Below are 20,284 nucleotides of genomic sequence, written 5' to 3' on the forward strand. Positions count from 1 at the left end.
TTGTAACTGCATAGGGAGGCGCTCTCAATTCATCGCTCAACCCGTTTACATTCTTTCCTTTTTTGTGTTAAGCCCCTACGTAGGCGGCTTCCCCGGGGGCGTCTTTCCACTTGCTCTATCTGTAATCAACGCAGCGCCAACGTGGTTACGCCTTTTTTTTTTTTTTTTTTTTTTTTTTGTGTGTTGTTGCTGTTTCAGTGCAATTGGCATATTTAGCAGTTGAAGAGGAAGAGGCCCCCCATTCCCCTGCACTGTTAACATTTTTGTGCTCCTTTAACCCCTTCGCGACGTACCTCTCGCTCCGCGTACACCCAGAACATCGCTGCTACCCCCGCGAGAGGAAGGTCCTCCCCCAATTCTCCCTTTTCAGTAAAATCCCAAATGGGAAAAAAAAAAAAATAAAATAAAAAAATGCAGAACATGGATGAGCATGATTTAGCCGTTTCGGACGGAGGATCGGGGGGGACTCCCAACAAGGGGAGCAGCCCAGAAAAGAAGGCCCCCCCAAAGGGGAAGACAAAGAAAGGAGTCGAGCGAAGGGGCCCTCCACCGCGTTCGCCGCAGCGGGGTAAAAACGGAGGTGCAGTCGATCCGGAGGGTGGCCCGGTGAATGGAGGGGACATGAATGGAGGCGAAGTGAATAGAGGCGACGTGAATGGAGGCGACGTGAGTGGTGCCAATGAGAAAGGCACTGCAGTCGAGGCGCTGGCGGGTGGAGAGAGACCCGGCGAGGACAATGCTAGTGAAGAGGCACCCCTCGAAGTGACAAGTGAAGAAAAACCGGTGGAAAGAAAACCGTCGGAAGAAACCCCCTTGGAGGACAAATCGATGGAAGAACCCCCCTCGGGGGAAACCCCCCCGGGGGAGGCGCCAAACCGAGGCAGCCTCGCGCCCAGGTCCGCCAAGTCTGACAGCACGAACACCGCGAGCAGCAACTTGATAAAGATAAGCCAAAAGAGCGAGGAGTGGGAGCAGCCAAAGAAGTGGAGCTTCTCCCTGCTCCTCACAAATATCAAATCGATGGTGCTGACCAACTACATCTACGTAGCGAAGAGATGCGGAATCCCCAACCAGCCCAACAAACCCGGACCAGTCCTCGCCATCAGCGTAGAAAAGGAGAGTTCAAACGAAGTGAAAAATATTATCGTGCAAACCCCATGTGCATATGAAAAATACACACTAAAGGGAAAGCTAATTCAACACAAAACACTCTACCCATGTACAGTCACCTGTATGATGTATGGGAGCATCGGAGGAATTGGCAAAACAGTTATATTGGGTCTTCAAAATGGGTGCATCTTAGTTTACAAGAGCATCGAATTTGAATGCATTCTCAAATTAAATACAAGGGAGTGCCTAGAAACGTATTTTAATAACTCCTCTTCTTCCACTGCTAGGAAGCCGTTTAACAATTCACACGAGAAGAGTGGCTTCATCGATGCGTATACTAAGACGAATGCACAGAGGGACTCGGGGAAGTTCGCCACGCAGGGTGGCCATTCGAATGAGGGGGAAAACTACAACGACTTGTCTTATCAAATTTCGGGCCTCTCTGTGAAATCTACCTTTGCCAACTTTATCCACTGGATCATTGCTGGGAACATGCAGGGGTACATCTTCGTGTGGGAGGTGCCCAGTGGGAACCTCATCAAGATCCTCGTGCACCCGCACCACTTGTTCGGCCACGTCAAGGGGGGGGTCAGCAGTGAGAGCGGCGGTAGTGGTAGCAGCGGTAGCAGTGGTAGCAGCGATGGACGCGGCGATAGTGACGATAGCAGCGGTGGCAGCAGTGACGATCGCGATGGACGCGGCGATAGTGACGATAGCAGCGGTGGCAGCAGTGACGATCGCGTTCGCCGCGGCCGCACCGATAACCGCCCGGGGAAGCGAAAAAAGAAAAAGAAAAAGAAAACAACCATCCGAAGCGGTGGCAACGGTGGGGGGAACCAGCAAGGAGATGCAGATGAAGATGCGGAAGAGGAGGAAGGTGGCTTCACCCTCGAAGACGACGACTCCGGCAGCAAGCCGGACAGTGAGGAAAACTCGAGCGAGTTCTCCGGCGGCAGCTACCTGAGCGACTCGGTGAGCGAATCGGAGAGCGACTCAGTAAGCGACTCGGACGAGTATGGCAACTCCACCGATGAGGACAACTGCAACAGCGGGGGGCGCGCCACCGCCATGGGAATGTTACCTTCAAGGGGAAAAAAAAAAAAGAGAAAAAAAAAAAAAAAAAAAAAAAAAAAGGACAGAAATGCGCCAAACAAATGCTACGTATCAGCCATATTAGCAGTCACGCATAAGTACGAACTGTGGGTTGCCTTCGGAAGTGGCTACATAGCAGTCTACGATTTATACGATTTTCAGTTGCTGCTCTACACGTGCATTTCGAGGAGCCCCATCATGGATTTGAAGTATTCGAAGCTCTTGGAGGACGTCTTTCTGCTAATAGGCAACAATTACATTTCCGTGTGGGATACCAAAACGCTCAAGCAAATTAAAAAGGTCCCTACGAGCCATTTTGCAAAAACGTCCTCCCTATCTACGTTATATCTATTGGAACGACCAAATTTTTGGAAAAACAAAAAAGTCGTTCTGATTGCAGGTTGCAATGATGGGTCCATCTCCGTGACGAACGTTACAGAAAAGCTGGATGGAGACTTGTCCTTTTCCTATGTCCGGACGTATGAGAAGCACTTCGAGCCGTATGTCCCCATCAGCTACATTTGCATCCACCCCAGTATCAACGCGGCCTTCGTCGGGGACGCCAGTGGCGTCGTCTTCACGCTACCCAGAATTCTGAACACGCTCAAGCACGACGATGCGCAACGGTGAGGAGGAGCGGCTTCTCAATTGGGGTGGCTTCTCAATTGGCGTGGCTGCCCTTTGACGCGGCTACCCTTTGACGCGGCTGCCTATTAACGCGGCTGCCTATTAACGCGGCTGCCTATTAACGCGGCTGCCTATTAACGCGGCTGCCTATTAACGCGGCTGCTAGACTGGGTTGTGCCCCCCCTTTTTCTTTTTTTTTGTGAAACGCCATTTTAAATACCACCAAAGTGCAAACCGTTTTGAACGCAATTGTGTTTGGATCCGTTAAGCGGCTGCTCAAGTGGCTTTTAGGAGAGCCATGAGGAGGCGCAATTTTACTACGCCCATCGTTGCAGGAGGGACGGACTACTCCCCCTGGGGGGTACATCGCACAACGTTGTTTTGCAAGGGGGAAAAAAAAAAAAAAGAGGAAGCGCTCCTTCCCCGCAGTGTTACCAAGCGGATTGCTCCGCTCATACCGTTACGACTCCCGCCTCGATATTCTTAAAGGCCAAATTATGGTTCAACGCACAACAGGGGCATGCGCAGGAGTGGTCGCCCCTATGTGGTGACAATCACCAAAGGGCACATGCATAGGAAAACACACAAAAGAGGTGAAGCAAAGCACTCGTTCGGGTTTCCCGTCTCGCACAGTTCGTAGGAACGCCACGGGATGCACCACTTAAATTGAGCAAACAGTTGAACGCAAATGGAGTGTGGGGGGGGTTAGGTGGGTCGATCGAGTCGACGCGCCCGTGTGACTACCCCCAAGGGAGTCATTCGCGAGAGCCATCCGTAGAGCAGACGGAAGAGTGGCAGCGACGGCCATTCTGCCTTTGTTAAGAGCCTCCACCGCTAAGGTGACCCCTTTGCCGCGCCCATCTCCAGCGTCTTATAATCCCTGTGATGACTTAGTTGGTTCACAAGGTTAAGCTCACACATCTTGAGGTAGTCCATGTCGTAGCTCTTGATACCCTCCTGCTTCACCACCAGAAGTAGCTTCTTCAACTGCTTCTGTCTGTTGTTCCTCTCCTGAAAGGCGCTCCTCCTTTCCTGGGCTAAGTCCTTTAAATATTCCTTTTGTTTAACCATCCATCGATTAAACTGCTTCTCCACCTTCGCCTTCAGATTTACTCTACTCTGCAGTTGCTCCTCCATGCTGTTCACTTCATCCTCCAGAATGTCACGCTCCAGCTTGTGCATCTTCGTGTTCTCCTTCAGTAGCTGCAGCTTTCCCTCCAGCTTAGAGCTAGACTGCTCCTTGAATTTGCATTCGCTTCTCTGCATGCTTAGCTTTTTAACATTATTGCAAAGGTGCCACTGCAATAGGTCCCTTTGCTTTTGCAGCAGATTCAGCTGCTTTTTTAGGGCCTCATGCTGCTCTTCTTCCTTTCGCAGTAAGTTTTGCAGCTCACTGTAATTTTTCACCAATTTGAGATCCTCCTCCTTGTTGTTTCCACTGGGGTGATTGACCCCCCCCTCGTACGCTATCCCGTTCGAGTACAGCATCCCCTTTGAGTCCAGGTAGCGCAGCTTCTTCGCGTTCTTCCCCCTCATTTGGTTGAGAAAAGTTCTATCAGACGGGGCTGCTCAATATAGGGAAAAAACAAACGCAGGGAAAATTACACACATGAGGGTGCCACAAGGCGATTACGTCAATGGGGTATCCAAACTGTGTAGGAAAAAAAAAAGGAGAAGGACGCTATGGGATGTGAACCCTCCCTGCTTCAAACCGAAGGCTACGTTTTGGGAGAGAAAAAAGATTAAGTTGTTTTCCTTTTGCTAGGAGCGTCCAACACACACACCGCTCTCATTTCAACGACGTTAGCGTGGTTTGTAGGGGGCCACCACAGGGAGGTACAACAGGGTGTATCCGTTCAACGCACAAGGAACGGTGGCAAATTGCTCTTTACGTCTATTTAAAAAGGGAGTAACGTTTTATGTTAAAGAACTAAGCAAAGACGCACTCGATTATTCACTCCTGTCGCGCTTCTTTACTTCGGGATGCACTGCTCACAGTTGGCGAAAAAGAAATGCAAAGAGTTCCTTTCCTTCGCGAGCAACGCTTATTACTAGCCTTATTCTCACGTCCGATTGTTTTATCTTCACATTGGCGGAATGGCTTTGCACACAATTTTGCGTAAAATAGCTGTTTTTTTTTTTTTTTTTATAAAACAATATGAACTGTTCATATTTCTTACAGCAATATAGCTATTTTTTTTTTTTTTTTCAAAAGTTACATAAACTGTTCATATTTTTTAAAGCAAATAAAGCCTTTTTTTTTTTTTTCTTTCCTCTCCTTTTTTAGCTAGCCAAGGAGGGGAATACCAATTTTAGCACAACCATTCTTGGTGCTGTTCAATGGTCTAATGCGCATGTAAGTGGGTAATTTTTTCTTAAGTTCGAAAAAAGACCGGACAGATTTACATAACGGATTGGTAAAGAAGCTACCCAACGGTGTAAAGCTCAGGGGGGGGTAGACACATCGAGCGTGCAACTTTCAAAGGTTTTTTTGCCACATCTGCGGAGCAGCAATCGGTGGAATAGCCTTGTACACACAAAAAAGGGAAAAAGTGTATGTCGCTTTAAATGAGCGGGTTCTTGCTCGCTTGCACAGAACGGAGGTGATAGTAGCTACAACGTACCTGCTCATGTGGGGAGTGCCCCCCAGAGACACCCCATCTGCACACCAGTTGACCATCTTATAAAACGCCACAGCGTTCTCCACCAGTGGAATGTGCCTCATGTGTGATTCTTCATTCAGCGCGGCAAATTAGTTTTACAATGAAAATGTTCACAACGATATGTGGGCAGAAAAAATTCTTTGCGCCATTTTGTACACCCGTTTTGTCGCTGCAGCAAAGTGAGCTGGCGGAATGGACCGAAGCCTCGCAGGGGGCCTTTGCTGCTGCGTAGTGTCACACTATGTATGCATCGATTCGCGCGCATAACTGCCCCTTTATGGAATAACTCCCTTGGCGGTTATATCCCTTCCCACGAGGATGAGCACAAAGTTGGCGGATTTCACCCCATTTGACCGAGCCACAAAAGGATGGCATGGTCATCGAATTTTAAATAGAAACAGTTCCCCCTCTGTGTTTCTTCATCCGCCTCAATTGCCTTGTGCGTCATTATTTTGCTCATTCGCTCGTTCGTTTGTTTCTTTATTTTTTGCTTATTTTTTTGTTTATTTTTTTTTTTTTTCAACTTCGCGTACACAAACGTTTGTTGGTTCCCCCCTTCGTCTGCGTTAAGTTAAATTTTGTGTTCGCGCGTTTGGCGGTGTACACTCGGTATGCTACGGAGTGAGCGGAAGTGAAATGGAGTGAACTGAAGTGAAATGAAGTGAATTTTTTTTTCTTCCCATTTTTTTCGTTTCGTTCCCTTTTCTTCGCCCCTTCTTTGCCTTTTCTTCACCCTTTCTTTGCCCTTCCTTCCCATTTTGCCTGCCGTTTTGCCGGCCACTTCGCCTGCCATTTTTCTTGCGCCCCCGCGCCCCCTCTTTTCGCTTCTCCTAACATGATTGCGCTGGCGGACGCCCCCCCCTCTGCTTTTCCGCATCTTCGCTCCACCCAAACTGATGGCCGTTCAGCCGCACGTTCAAAATGAGCGTACCGCAGCGGAAGTGAAGCGCGTCGAAGCTCAGTGATATGCATTATGCGTATGTACGTGTACCTGTGGATACGCACGCGTATGCATACGGCTATGCGTAGAGGCACACGCGCAGGCACACATACGAGCATATAAACGCGCGTATGCACACGCACCCCCGTACCTTTGCGCGCCGAGCACACAGGCGCATTCGCCAACTCGCCCATACGTAAACGCACACCTACAAACGTGTAACCCTCGAGGCGAACGCGGAGAAACGCAACCGTGCATGCAGCCAAGCGGCAGAATATAATGCCTTGTTCTCTCTCAATTATGTATAATGGGGATAATTGGCTCTTCATTAGCTAGCAACATAGAAGATGACTTTCGCAATGATCACCATGTAAGTGTGCACATACGGTTTGCTCCCATTCGTCACTACCTCGACTGTGTGGTGTGTGTGGGGGCTCCACTTGGGGATCGATTCTCCGTCCATTATGTGAGAAGGCCTTTTTGCAGTGCCCCCACAGAGGGATGCACAAAATGAAGCGCTATTTCGCCTTTGTATGTGCCAACGGATGGGGCACTTCTACAGTTTAGCGGCACCTACGTTATTTGCACGCCTCCCTTTTTTTTTCTTTATTGTAACCGCAGCCCCGATCGATTTCGTTCAACCCGTCCATAATCAACGTAAGTGCAGATGAGGCAATTGATGAGTCAATTTTGTGAAGAAGAACATGCGGGAAAGGAGGCCCCCCCCTATTTGCGTTGTTGAGCTGCTCATCATCAAATGACACCCCCGGTTTTAACACGCTATCTTTCCCCCCCCCCCCCCCCTCCTTGTAGCGAACCGATAATGAGCACCTGTACGACCTAATCTCCCAAGGACCCAACATAAACATCCAGAGGACGTCGGTGGTGAGGAACTCCGTGAACCTCCGTCGAAAGACATTGAAAGTTGTCAACCATGGAAATAACATTTACCTGATCAACTTCATTTTTGACGCCCTGTACGATGTGGAGATATCTATATATTTCTGTTGCAAGGAGGAGTTTGCGGAGAACCGGGAGGCCTTGTAAGTGTTTTCCTCGGGGGGATGTGCGGCCGAGAGGGGAGAAGACTCCCTCGCATAGCTGCATTTTGTTATATATTTTTTTTTTTTATTTTTTTTTATTTTATTTTATTTTTTTTTTTTTATTATCTACTTATTTCCCCCCCCCCCACCGCTAACCTCAGCTACACGCCCACGAAGTACCCCACAGTGACCAACATGTACCCGAAGGAGATAAACCAGATTTACATGAGCAGCCCGAGTGACGCCATCAATTTGAATTTCTTCGACGTGAATGACCTGAAGTGCAAGCCCAGTTACGAGTACATCATCCCCATTTTGATTGTGCTAAGAGCTCTTGGCGCGCCCATTCCACAGGCCCAGTACAATTTCGCCTACCTGCAAGAGGACGAAGTGAAGGACGGCGTGCACTGCGGGGACAAGTACAAACTTGTGCTTTATAAACAGAAGATTCAGTTTGGCAACCGGTACTTCGAGGTGCAGGAGATTTTCGGCATCGAGAAGTCCAAGGCGCCGCAGCCCGACGCCGTGAGCAGCTTCCTATCCGGCAGGTGCGTTCGCGTGTGCCACAAATCCGTGCGCGCATGAGCGCGTTGCTCATTTGTGCAACGTTCCTTTTGCGTTCATTTTGCTGCCATTTTGCTACCATTTTGCCGCTTCACCTCCCCTGCGCAGAGAATGCGTGATATGCCTGACGGAGGAGAGGGACACCGCCATACTTCCCTGCAGACACATGTGCCTGTGCAACGTGGTAAGTGGAGTGGACTCCCCGTGCGGAGGGCAGCGACGCCTGCACGAGGGTTCGCAAGGAGGTCCCCATGCATTTGTTTATACTTTATTTTGTTTTGCCTTATTTGTTTTGCCTCATTTGTTTTGCCTCATTTGTTTTGCCTCATTCGTTTTGCCTCATTTGTTTTCCCCTATTTTGTTTTTTTTCGCCCCCACCCTGCAGTGCGCAAACGTAGTCAGAATGCAAAACACGAAGTGCCCCATTTGCAGACAAGGTAAGGGGGACCGACCGCACGGAGCGAGCCACACGGAGCGAGCACACAGCACTTAGTCCATTCATTTGTAGTGACCTCCCCCAACCGCTGCCCCTCATTTTTAACCCTCCCTGTTAACGCTTCCTTCGTAGACGTCCGCGGGCTTTTGCAAATCAACATAGACAACAAGCGGGACGCCGTGCCAGAGGGGAGGAGCAGCATGTGAGCAAGCGAGCGTACAGGTGGGAAGGCGAGCGTACCCGTGGCAGAGGAGCATACCCATGGCAGAGGGGCATACCCATGGCAGAGGGGCATACCCATGACAGAGGGGCATACCCATGACAGAGGGGCATACCCATGACAGACGAGCATACAAATGGAAGACGACCATTTTTACCTTTTTAATCCCCGCTTTAACGCATCCACGTGTGCAAGACGACGCTTTTACTTCTTAACGTGACTCTTTTTTTTTTTTTTTTTAAAGTATCGTGTAAAAAAAAAAAATCTTTTTTTTTTTGCAATTTTAAGCTAAGTTTTTTTTTAAGTTAATTTTGTGGCTTTCTTTCCTTCTTTCTTTCTTTCCTTCTTTCTTTCTTTCTTTCTTGCTTGTTTTTTTTTTTTTTTTTTTCCTTTCCCACCCGCCATCCGCTATGCTTAGCAAATGTGTGGCAACAGTCACGCACGCCGTTCTGTGGCCACCTTTTTATGTTGATTCGGCGGGACTGCATGACGATTTTTTTGAGAGTTTCCGTTTTGTGTGACCTGCGTGTGTTTCTCATTGCTCTATCCCTTCCTCCTTCCTCCTTTTTTTTTTTTTTTTTTTTTCATTTTTTGTGTGAAATTTTAAAAACGAGTTGGTTTACGAATGCGTCACGTAGTTGTTGGGATTTTTTTTTTTTTTTTTTCCCCCACAGTGAAATGTGCACATGTTTTTTCAACCCTATTGGGATGAGACGCACAGGCAATTGCAAAAGAATTCGACTGTTCACGTGGAGGGAGTTCTACCAAATCGGCCATATACGGAACATTGCAATTGCGTGTTGCCGATGTTATGCCTTAACATGTGTGGTGGAGGACTTACCCCCCATTGGGGATCTTCCAAATGATGCCTCCACAGAAGTTTCTCTTAATTTTGTGGCTAGCCAAACGGGGTCCCAAAAAAAAAAAAAAAAAAAAAACGACACAGTAATTTTACCGAACGGGAAAGTCATCCTAACCGCGCGTGAACTGCGCTTCACTTCGCTGATGAAATGCTCAAAGCTTCCAGAATTGCTCGTTCGTTGAGGAGATATAAAAATCGGGTGATTGATCTCTCGTGGGTAGTCATTCCCCCTTTTGTAGCGACCGCGCTTGGGTGGTGCTTCCTTTGCTTGCTCAGTTGTTAGCCCTCCCTAACTTACAATCGTGTATATGTATGCATATGCCCTCACTATGCAGTGTTCAGGGGGGGGATAGCGAACTGACGCAAAGAGGTGGCTTGCCGCCATGATAAAACGTTCGAGCTGCTGCGTCGCACCCATTCGCGTGCAAAATGACGCAGTTGTAATTATTTGTAAAAAAAAAAAAAAAAAAAAAAAAAATCGAATCAGCGCGAAAAAAAAAAATCAACATGGTTGCACAGCTAAATAATATACCTGAGGTGGTCAAGCCAACCCCCCTTCTTTGCCACTCGCGCGGGTGTTCGCAAAACGTATGCGCGCCCCGCACTGGGCGACAACAAAGGGGAGCAAAAAGCTTTGCACAGTGCAACAAACATTGAAAATGCTCGCAAAGGAGAGCCACCGAGAAAAAATAAGAAAGCAAAATAAGGTGAGGCAAAATATTAAGTGACATTCGTGTAAGATGCGAAAAAGGCAAAAAAAACGCGAGCAAAAATATATGTACATATATACATAATATGTACATATGTGTATATTTTTTTATTTTTTTTTTTTGGAACCGCCTTCTTGATCTACCCTGTTGCACCCATAAACAAAGGCACTCCTGCGCCGGGTGGTATGCGCTGAGCCCATAGGGGTTGCCGCAGGAGTCGCTCAAAAGGCGAAGGGCTGCATCCGCAGCTTTTCAGCGGGCCTTCCCAACGCGCCCTCTTCTTTTTTAGTCAGCACAAAGGGGGGCTCGCCAAGCGGCCTGCCCCGACGAGTTGTCACCACCACATGCACATGCTAACGGCTGTGTGACTGCAGTGCCGATTTGCAGTGCTGATTGCAGTGCTGACTGCCGCGCGAACTGCCCATGGGACTACCATATGCACAGCATGTGTTTGTGCGCCGCTTAAGCTGCCCCGCCTAAGGTGCGCCGGAACGGGGGCTAACAAAAACGAGCCAACAAGTGCCCCGGCGAGCCGAAATCCGCGAGAATAACGCTGAACGGATGGCGACCGAACCAGTGAAAAAAAAAAATTGGCTGACACATTGGGCGAGAGAAGCAAAGCGGCAAAACTGCGAAGCGGCGAAGCGGCAAAACTGCGAAGCAGCAAAAAAAAAAATATAGCAAGAAGCGATACCTTTTTTTTTCTTTCGAGGTCATTCGATGAACAGATTTTTTCAATTTTTTTAATTTTTTCAATTTTTTCAACTTTTCAATTTTTTCAACTCTTTCAACCCTTTCAACTTTTGCAACGTTTTGATTTTTTTTTTTTTTTATTTTAAAAAAAAAAAATTGTTCGAACGGCATGTGACATAACCCTCGCATGTGTTTGCACATACAACGTGCGCGAGTAGATACTCACCCGAACGCCCAGAATTGCGCGTTTTTTTTCTCTCTCTCGTTCTCTGTATGTATAGTCGCTGACTATACGTCCCCTTTGCACGCAAAAGGGCGGAGGCAGAGAGAAGCGAAGCGAGGTGAAGAACTGTTGCCTGACGCAGCTCCGCAAAACGGCGTTGTGCGAAGGAGCCCGCGCCCCGCCGCCGCAGATATATGTGACGAAGCGAAGTGGGCCGCCCCGATAAAGCGCCTCCCCCGTACGTCTTTACGGTTCGCCGCCGCCCCCCCTGGAAAATGCTCGGGTACAGCCTGCTGCTCACCGCCGCGTACCTCATTAACGCGGCGACCTACTGCGCCCAGCACCTGAAGGGGCTGAGCTACTCCAACGTGGGGACCAAGTCCACCAAGGTGGGCGAGTCGGATGTGTACGTGGGTCGCGATGAGCGCAAGGACGCCCACCTGCACCAGTACACCCACATCTTCCCGCTGCTGTATGAAAAGGCCCAGTCGAGGGGAGACAAGGTAGCCATCACAGAGCTGGAAGACTGCGAAGTAAAAAGGGAAACCACCTGTACAGAATTATTCCAACGGGCTCTAAGCTTAAGTCATTATTTTAGCACAGAGGATGGAGGCATCCCGATGAAGAAGTACGACGAAGATTGCAACAATGGGAATTTTAAAATTCTGGGGATCTACGGAGCGAATTCAGCCAACTGGTTGACAGCGGACCTCGCGTGCATGGTTATGGGAGCCACGTCCCTAGTGATGCATTCGAAATTTAGCCAAGATGAAGTGGTTGAAATATTAAATGAAAGCAAACTGGAGTGGCTATGCATTGACCTCAACCTGGTAGATGCGCTGCTGGAGAGGAAGAAGGACCTACCCTTTTTAAAAAAACTGCTCATTTTGGATACCCTTCCTGATAGCACCAATAAAGGAAAGCGAGTGAACCGCCCAGGGGCCCCCGCAGAAACGGAGGAGCAGAAGGAGAAAAGAGAAAAATGGGAAAAAGCGGAAAAGGAAAATTTAGAGCTGTATAAAAAATTGAAGACCAAAGCAGAAGGGTTAGGCATGACCATGTGCCAGATAAACGACTTAACAAAGAAGAAGATAACAAAATACAAAGTGAAGGAAACAGATCCTGAGCATATTTCCACCATCGTATACACTTCGGGAACTTCAGGAAAACCAAAGGGAGTTATGTTAAGCAATAGGGCCCTCTACTTCACGGTCGTACCAGTGAGCAAGTGGAGCATTTTCCTAAAATTCAACCCGCAGCACCACTTCTCCTATCTCCCCCTATCGCATATTTACGAACGGTCTATAGCCTACCTAAGCCTATACAGAGGAATGCAAATACGCATATGGAGCAAAGACATTTCGCTCTTTTCAAAAGATCTCAGTCAGTGCGGTGCGAACATCGTTGTGGGTGTCCCCAAGGTGTTCAACCGACTGTACACCACCATCATGGCTGAGATTGCCAAGTTACCCCCTCTTAAGCGATTCATGGTGCAGAAAATTCTGGCCATGCGAAGAAGCAACAACCACGGAGGGTTCTCTCAGTTCCTCGAGGGCATGACCCACGTGTCTCAAAAAATCAGAGACAAAATCAACCCTTCCTTGGAGGTGTTCTTCAGTGGAGGTGGAAAGATATCCCCCAATGTGGAAAGAGACCTAAGCGTTTTACTTAACGTACACTTTTACCAAGGGTATGGTCTCACGGAGACAAGTGGCCCCATCATTGTGCAGCACCAGACGGATGATAGAACGAATAGCATTGGAGGACCCATCTCTCCACATGTAGAATACAAAGTGGTTACCTGGGAAAAGTACGATGCGAAGGGGAACCCACCAAGAGGAGAACTCCTCCTAAGGGGACAGCAACTATTCAGTGGGTACTTCCTCCGAAAAGAACAAACGCAAAATGCATTTACAGAAGATAAATTTTACAAAACAGGAGATGTTGTGCAGGTAGGTAAGGACGGGGCTATTACCTTCTTAGACAGATCCAAGGGGCTAGTAAAACTATCACAAGGAGAGTACATCGAAACGGATATGCTCAATAATTTATACTCTGACATTGATTTTATAAACCACTGTGTTGTGTATGGTGACGACTCCATGGATGGACCCCTCGCCATCATCAACGTAGATAAGGACTTATTTGCAAAGTGCTTAGAAAGAGATGGGGTTCTAAAATCACAGGGCATATCCGCCGATGCCTTTTTAAAAAATCTAACCGACGAAAAATTGAATAAGGAGGAGTACGTCAAATACGTGCGGGGAAAAATGCTCGAGATGTACAAGACCACCAATTTGAATCGATACAACATTGTGAATGACATCTACCTCACCTGCAAATTGTGGGACACCTCCAACTACCTCACGCCCACCTTCAAGGTCCGCACCTTCTACGTCTTCAATGACTTCAAGTTCTTCATCGAGAAAATACAGAAGACGTACAAGGATAAGATGAAGGGCAAGAGTAAGTAGTTACCCGGATGGGAGGTCGCCAACCCATACGAGTGAAGCGGCCAACCTATACGAGTGAGCCGCGCCCCAGGAATAAAGCAACCAACGCCATCGCCATGACCGCCATCGCCATGACCGCCATCGCCACCCCCCCCTGTCTTCCCTTTGTGCGAACCAGTAGAGAGAAGCGGCAGCAATGCGTAGAAGTGGGTGTAAAGACGGAGCAGCCACACACCTCGTCCGCTACGTGGCCGTGCGGTTGGTGGCGTTAACCTTCCCTTGTACCAGATTGTACTCTGCAGCGTCCCCCGCCGTTTGGCCATCCCTCAGTTTGGCCACCCCTCCGTTTGGCGATCATTCAGTTTTGCCTTGTCACCATTTTTGTCCCCCTCCTTTTTGTCCCCCTCCTTTTTGACATTTTACTTTTTCATTCCTTGCGCAGAGGGGGCGGCCGAGGGGCCGTTATGCACCCCTCTCGCCGCTCCACCCCGTTCGTTTCGTCGCTTTGATCTCTGCACGTTTTCTTTGCGTACGTTTGTTTGTGCCACCCCAGTGGAGTAGAGCACCCCAAGTGAAGAGGAAAACCCCCCTCGGGGAAAGCCCCCCCACGAGGAAGAGAAACCCCGCGGGGAAGAATTACTTCACATGGTGAGCAGTCCCCGGGTGGCCCCTTTTACGTTGCTTTATATACGTTGATTTATTTTGCGTTGCTTCATTTACGTTGCTTTATTTTGCGTAGCTTTATTTTGCGTAGCTTTATTTTGCGTTGCTTTACTTTGCGTAGCTTTATTTTGCGTTGATTTATTTACGTTGCTTTACTTTATTTCCCTCTTTTTTTCCCTTTTTTTTTCCCTTTTTTTTGTGCCTACAAAACTCCCCTGTACAACACAACCCGTGACATTTCGCGTGCTACGTCGTGACTGCCTACCGTTCCCCTGATGTTCACTTTGAATAGCCTTTTCATAATTGCTTTTTAAAAACTAAAACAAACGTCAGTTCGAATTTTTTTTTTACGCGCGCGGACGGTGCAGAAGTGTGGGCAGATGTGCGGCAGACGAGTGCCCAAACTTATGTGTAGATGCACGTGCAGGCAGCTAGCCCACCTGTGAACTGCCCCTCATCAGCGATGCCCTCTGCTCCCCGCCGCGCACAGCGCCTACTTCGGCGAGGGAAGCGGCAGCACGTACAGGGTGCCTATGGTGTCGATGCCCAGGATTTGAATGTCGCTCTTGCGCGCCTTGTTGGCCCTGCTCGGCTTGCCGCCCCTGTTGGAGGCGTTCTCAGTGAGCAGCTCCTCCGCCTCCGGCTGCTGGTAGAACTGCGCCAGGCAAATGTTGTACTCCCCTGGGGTGCGTATCTGCGGGGGGGGAAGGCGCCATTTAGGCAGCGGTCATTCAAGCAGCGCCATTTAGGCAGCACCCATTCGCATAGTGGGTTTACGCGCAGCGCTCATTCGCATAGTGGGTTTAGGCGCAGCGCCCATTCGCGCCTCCACCTCCACACCTTGATGTTCTCCAGGAGGATCTCGTTGTGCAGCAGCTTCGTGAAGACGGGCTCCAGCAGAATCTCCTCTGACTCCAAAATGTTCTTTTCGATGCTGCTCGGGCTGCGCGGGGGGGAGGCGACGGTTAAGCGGCGGTTAAGCTGCGGCCAAGCGGTGGTCACACTGACGGGGGGTAACCACCCAGCGAGTGCCACACGAGTGGACTCCAAAAATTATTTTTCATCATTACGAGCACGTGGATCCCTTATTCACAACGAGCAGCTGCAGGCATTCGTGCAGGTTGTATCCCTATAAGGGAGGGGTAAAGGAGGGGTAATATCACAACGGGTTTTTTTTCGCGTGCATCCCTCTTCACTTTCATCTCTTCGCAGGTAGAAATGCAAAATGGGCCCCCATGTGTGGCGGCCAAATGGGGTCTCCTTTTTTTTTTTTTTCTTTTTTCTTCCAACTCGGATGGTGATGAACTGAGGTGTCTGTCCGCGTTCGCCCTGAAGGAGTGCCGATCATCGTTGCGCGTGTGTACATGTGTGCATGTAAGCGTGTTCGCTTCTGCGCATCTGCGCATGTGCAGAGGGGAGGAATTGGCCCATGGGAGCATCACCCCGCCCAACCGGGGCCACTTCACATCAGCAGCATACCGAGGCAAAGATGGAATATTTTTTGTTCCTCTCCGGCTCAGCTATGGCACAGTGGTGGAAGTCCTGCAGGGTGGGGGGCAGCCCCGAGGGGGAAAAAAGGAAACACACATATATATAAATATATATAAATATATATGTACATACCAAGCAGCATGCAGAACAACGCCGGTGAATCTTCTAATGCGCTGCAAACGGAGAGTGGAGGGGGGGGACCCCCACTGGGTGCGCTCCACTAACAGCTGGACATGTGCCGCTGTGCAGGTCCACAAACGGCTCGCAGATTTTTTGAATTTCACTTCCTCTCTGCTCCAATTTCTGCAGTGCGTGGAAAGAAAGGAGAGTAAATTTATTTTCATTCTGAATGGCATTGACCCACAATGGTGTCACTTTTGCAGAAGCAAAATAGCGCAGCATATTTGAACATGGCCGTCTCAACTTGTCTACTTCCCCTCCCCTTACGTAGCACTGAGTTGGGTGATCCGGCTTGTTGTGGCAGTTCTTTTTGATGCAGTCTGGAGTGGGAAAAGGGAAGCAATGTCCAGAGAATTGCTTTTTTTTTTTTTTTTTTTATTTATTTCATTTTTGTGTCTCTTCATGCGTAACTGCGCTGGCAGTGACTGTGGCCGCATCTCTATGGAGTACACTCACCCATTGGGCAGAACAACTTGTTCTTCTTTTCATCTCCTCCTAAGGGGTAAAACGGGGGAAAAAAAAAAAAAAAGTGAGTCCTTTCCCCTTTTTGTTGCGCGTGCGCCTGCGTCATTATATTGTTACAATTTTATTTATTTATTTATTATTTTTTTTTTTTTTTGCATTACTGTTCTTGGCTCCGCTGGCTACCTTCTCTTCTTGCGCTTTCTGCAAACACGACGTGGGGGGAAGGACACAATTAGGCCGCCTTTCCAGCATGTTCAGGCAAAGGCGCGAAAAAAAAAAAAAAAAAAAAAAGAAACGCCCCAATAATCGGCGCGCCAAGTTGCACACAAGGGGGAAGGGCAACACATTTGTAGAGGGAAAACACAATTGGAGGAAGACAACACTTTATTTTTTCCTTTTTCCTTTTTTCTTTCTATTTTTCCTTTTTCTTTTTTTCCCTTTCTCGCCTTTCCTTCCCGTACGTCGTTTTTTGTCCAATCGGAGAAATTCACCAACCCGTAGCCTGCAAAAGGGAGTAATTAATGGGAAGTGCCCAGGGGAAAAAAAAAAAAAAAAAAAAAAAGCAAAAGCAAAGCCAAGCAACGCAACGCAACGCAAAAAAGATGACGGCCAAGAGGAGGCCCCTCCACACACGTAGCACCCTCACCATTCTCGTTAATATATTTTTGCAGAGCCACATCCGATGACTGCTTCAGCTTTTTTAAATCTTCGTTGATCTGAAATGAGGGGGGAATTATTTGGTGCGTCGTGGTGGACGCTGTCCATTTGGGGCTACCCCAATTCGATGGGAAAGGGGTAACCTCCTTCACATGCACACCTTGGCATTCCATTTCCCTCTCCCCCATCTGACTGTGCATGTGTGTGTGCTCGCATGCGCTTACCTTCATCAGCCGAAGGGTCAATATCTCCACGGACTTGTGTATGAGGTCCTTATACAGCTTGTACTCTTTGATCCTCCCCATGGCCTCGAACTTTAGCTTCAGTTCTTGCTGCGGGGTGGGGCGTGCGCGGCGGTGAGAGAAGCTGACGTTGGTCATGAGCGGTGGTGTGCGAAGCGCACGTTGGTCATGAGCGGTGGTGTACCAATCAGGCCGCTATCTCGCGGTAATCACTCGCGAAAGGGAACCCCCCCTCGTGAGGAATCCCCTCTCCCTTACGTTCTTCAATTCCTTGTGGCGACTCAGCTTATCCTTCAGCCCATGCAAAATGACGTCAACGTTCGCCAAATTTTTGTGCATTTTCTTATCCAGCGTGTACATGTTAGATTCGTAATTCTTTCCGCCTCCCCTGCTCCGCCTTTCGTCCTGCTGATGGGCATGCTGTTGGGCATGTTCTTTAACTTGCTCTTCGCCCTGCTTCTGCAAGGGGAGAAGTGAGACAGAAGGGATGGTCACAAGAGGAAAGAAGACCTACTGCGCGGCAGAGCGGACAGCCCCTCCATGCCCCTTCAAAGGCAGTTCCTTACGCGGTGCCCAAACAGTAGGGCCACCCTCTCAGGGTACTCTCCCTCGTAGTGCCCCCACAACAGCCTTGTCCATTTTTTCTTTGCAAACTTACCTGGCTCAACTGAACAGCAGCAGCTGGGGGTGGCGATACCTCCTCCAATGGGCTCTTCTTTCCAAGGGAGGCTTCCTCACTGGGGGGGACTACCTCCTGTTGACTGGCTCCTCCATGTAATTCTTCGTCCTCCCGATGCTTACCCTTTTGGAGAGCCTCACCAGTGTGCATATCTGCATTAGCTGCTGCATCCCCTTCAGGTCTTCCCCCTTGGGGGGTCTTTTCTTCAACGTTATCCCGGCTTGGGATTTCATTTTTTTTTTTGCGCCCCTTACCTCCTTTGTCCGCCTCCTCATCCGCCTCATCATCCGTCTCATCGTCCATCTCCTCATCCGTTTTATCGTCTGTTTCCTCGTCCTCTTTCTCGTCCTCTTCCACATCGTCATCTCCATCTGCATCATCACCATGACTCCTTTTTGCCTCCTTCTCGCCAGCGTCTTCCTCCCCGTGTGGCACCTCCATATGCTTACTCTCCCCTTGCTGCTTGTTGCCTCCTTTATCTTCGCTTTTTTCCCCCGCTGCGTTTTCTTTGGCCGTGTCCCCTTCCACTTCCTTTGTACTTTGCATGTCGTTGCTCTTCGGGAGTTCTTTTCCCTCCTCCGGAGATCCACCTCGCGACGAGCCCCCATTCATCTCCACCCCATGGTTGTTCTCTTTGTTTGGAGGAGTTGTTTTTGCCTCCTCCCCTTTTGTCTCACTTACCTGGGGTGGGCTACCTTTGGAGAGCTCTCCTTTTTCCACCAAGCCAATCGTGTTGGTACTCTTTTGAGCCCCCGCTTTGGTCTCCTCTCCATTCGAATTGCCACCAGGTGGCGATCCCCCTTTGGCTTCTACTCCATTTGAAGCATTTTCCTTTTCTAAGTGCACTTTTTTTTCCTCCCCTCCAGAATTAACAGTGCCTTTCAAACCCTCCTTTTTCTTCCCCCCCTGGTCATCGCTCTTGCTTTTGTTTTCCCCTTCCGCCTCCTCTGTATCCTCTGCATCCTCCGCATCGTCTTCCTCCGAATCCTCTTTGTCTTCCTTTTCTTCATCGTCTTCCTTTTCCTCCTCGTCTTCTTTCTCCTCCTCGTCTTCTTTCTCCTCCTCTTCTTTTTCCTCCTCCTCTTCCTTATCCTCCTCTTCCTTCTGGCCTGCCACTTGGGCGCCACTTTGTCCCTCCGCTTTCCCGTCACCTTGACTTGCTGGTTGGCCCCCCTTTTGGCCTTCACTTCGCAGATCCGCCTTCCCTCCCATTTGCACCTCCTTTTCAGTGGCCCCCTTCACGCCCTTCTTCTCCTCCACCCCTGTGTCCTCTTGCGTCTCCGCGTTTCCTCCTGGGGCGCAACTGCCATCGCCGTCCTTGTCGGCCCCCACGTCAACAGGTGAGTTGCCCTTCCCCTGCTCTTCCTTTGGTTCGTTCGTTTTGGGAATATCCCGCTGTTCCTTGGGGGGGTCTCCCCGCGGTTCGCTCTTCGGTTCGCTTATCAGCTCGTCCTTCTTCTCACCGGCTGCCACTCCACCCACCGCGTCACTGAGCGTCCCTCCGCCCACTTCATCAACCGCCGCCACTCCCCCAACCTCATCCGTCGCCGCCACTCCGCCCACCTCATCATTGTCCACGCTCAAGCAGCTGTTAATCGTGCACGCCTGCAGGAAGCTCACCCCAGATGGCAAGCTTGTCGAAGAGAACTTCCCTCCCCTTCCATAGTCACTCACTTGTCCTGCGTCTCTCCCCTGGGGGGGGTTACTCTTTTCTGGGGAAAAGGTACCTCCATTGGGTGTGTCATCCGGTTTGTCCTTGCCCCCCTCGTGCGAGTCCAGGTGGTAGGGGGTGATGGGGGTTGCGGGTTCTAAGCGGGAAGAGGGGGGAGAAGCAAAAAGGGAGAAATGACTAAGCGAGTGCAAAGGTAGACGACGCAAATGTGAAGGAAGGAGACGCGAATGCAAAGCGCGCGAAGAACCGCTTCAGCAGCGCCCCCTTGTGGAGACCCGCCCTATCGCTACCTCTGTTCCGGAGAAGCCCCTTTACGCACAGAACCAAGAGCGGCAAAAATAGGTATTGCATCTTGTCTCAGCTGGGAGGGTGACATTAAGGGGGGAGTGTCGCCTGGGGGGGTAGGCAGGCTGTTTGGCGAATCGCTTGGAGAATCGCTTGACAAATCTCTTGACAAATCGCTTGGCAGAAAACCCCTTCGGCCGACATTCGACTCCCTCTCCCCCTGCGCACGCCAAGTGTTGGCACCGCCTACCCTCTGCGTCTTTTTTTTTGGCCTCTCTACGCAGCACACCGTCCTGTGGGAAAAACATTCATTC

The 20,284-nt window shown here is 49.5% G+C and overlaps 5 protein-coding genes across 5 annotated transcripts, besides 13 other annotated features; 3 read left to right on the forward strand and 2 right to left on the reverse strand.

The window, feature by feature from the left end:
* The first annotated feature begins 162 nt into the window (after positions 1-162).
* Positions 163-188: a microsatellite.
* A 223-nt stretch (positions 189-411) lies between these two features.
* PVX_002770 (hypothetical protein, conserved) lies at positions 412-2,832 on the forward strand (the record flags this gene model as incomplete). Its single annotated transcript, XM_001612843.1, has 1 exon — positions 412-2,832. One exon carries the CDS (start codon positions 412-414, stop codon positions 2,830-2,832), a length of 2,421 nt encoding a protein of 806 aa, XP_001612893.1.
* Positions 2,212-2,253: a microsatellite.
* An 831-nt stretch (positions 2,833-3,663) lies between the features above and the next one.
* On the reverse strand, positions 3,664-4,365 carry PVX_002775 (hypothetical protein, conserved; the record flags this gene model as incomplete). The annotated part of the gene is made up of 1 exon (XM_001612844.1): positions 3,664-4,365. One exon carries the CDS (start codon positions 4,363-4,365, stop codon positions 3,664-3,666), a length of 702 nt encoding a protein of 233 aa, XP_001612894.1.
* Positions 4,366-6,130: 1,765 nt separating this feature from the next.
* Positions 6,131-6,168: a microsatellite.
* Positions 6,169-6,739: 571 nt separating this feature from the next.
* PVX_002780 (RING zinc finger protein, putative) lies at positions 6,740-8,681 on the forward strand (the record flags this gene model as incomplete). Its single annotated transcript, XM_001612845.1, has 7 exons — positions 6,740-6,802; positions 7,054-7,089; positions 7,246-7,475; positions 7,637-8,023; positions 8,148-8,223; positions 8,425-8,476; positions 8,608-8,681. 7 exons carry the CDS (start codon positions 6,740-6,742, stop codon positions 8,679-8,681), a joined length of 918 nt encoding a protein of 305 aa, XP_001612895.1.
* Positions 7,548-7,609: a microsatellite.
* A 341-nt stretch (positions 8,682-9,022) lies between the features above and the next one.
* Positions 9,023-9,099: a microsatellite.
* A 170-nt stretch (positions 9,100-9,269) lies between these two features.
* Positions 9,270-9,298: a microsatellite.
* Positions 9,299-9,621: 323 nt separating this feature from the next.
* Positions 9,622-9,643: a microsatellite.
* A 376-nt stretch (positions 9,644-10,019) lies between these two features.
* Positions 10,020-10,045: a microsatellite.
* Positions 10,046-11,458: 1,413 nt separating this feature from the next.
* Positions 11,459-13,657, forward strand: PVX_002785 (ATP-dependent acyl-CoA synthetase, putative; the record flags this gene model as incomplete). Its single annotated transcript, XM_001612846.1, has 1 exon — positions 11,459-13,657. The coding sequence occupies one exon, from the start codon at positions 11,459-11,461 to the stop codon at positions 13,655-13,657; it is 2,199 nt and encodes a 732-aa protein (XP_001612896.1).
* Positions 13,658-14,318: 661 nt separating this feature from the next.
* Positions 14,319-14,472: a microsatellite.
* A 320-nt stretch (positions 14,473-14,792) lies between these two features.
* Positions 14,793-20,036, reverse strand: PVX_002790 (hypothetical protein, conserved; the record flags this gene model as incomplete). The annotated part of the gene is made up of 15 exons (XM_001612847.1): positions 14,793-14,993; positions 15,140-15,242; positions 15,370-15,428; positions 15,590-15,628; positions 15,779-15,841; positions 16,016-16,093; positions 16,238-16,290; positions 16,427-16,465; positions 16,597-16,636; positions 16,897-16,937; positions 17,082-17,151; positions 17,317-17,424; positions 17,593-17,793; positions 17,993-19,821; positions 19,976-20,036. 15 exons carry the CDS (start codon positions 20,034-20,036, stop codon positions 14,793-14,795), a joined length of 2,985 nt encoding a protein of 994 aa, XP_001612897.1.
* Positions 15,897-15,931: a microsatellite.
* Positions 16,339-16,372: a microsatellite.
* Positions 16,715-16,740: a microsatellite.
* Positions 16,985-17,007: a microsatellite.
* Positions 20,037-20,284: the final 248 nt, after the last annotated feature.

The sequence above is a fragment of the Plasmodium vivax genome, chromosome 4, assembly GCF_000002415.2.
Source record: "Plasmodium vivax chromosome 4, whole genome shotgun sequence".
In the NCBI taxonomy this organism is placed as follows: domain Eukaryota; phylum Apicomplexa; class Aconoidasida; order Haemosporida; family Plasmodiidae; genus Plasmodium; species Plasmodium vivax.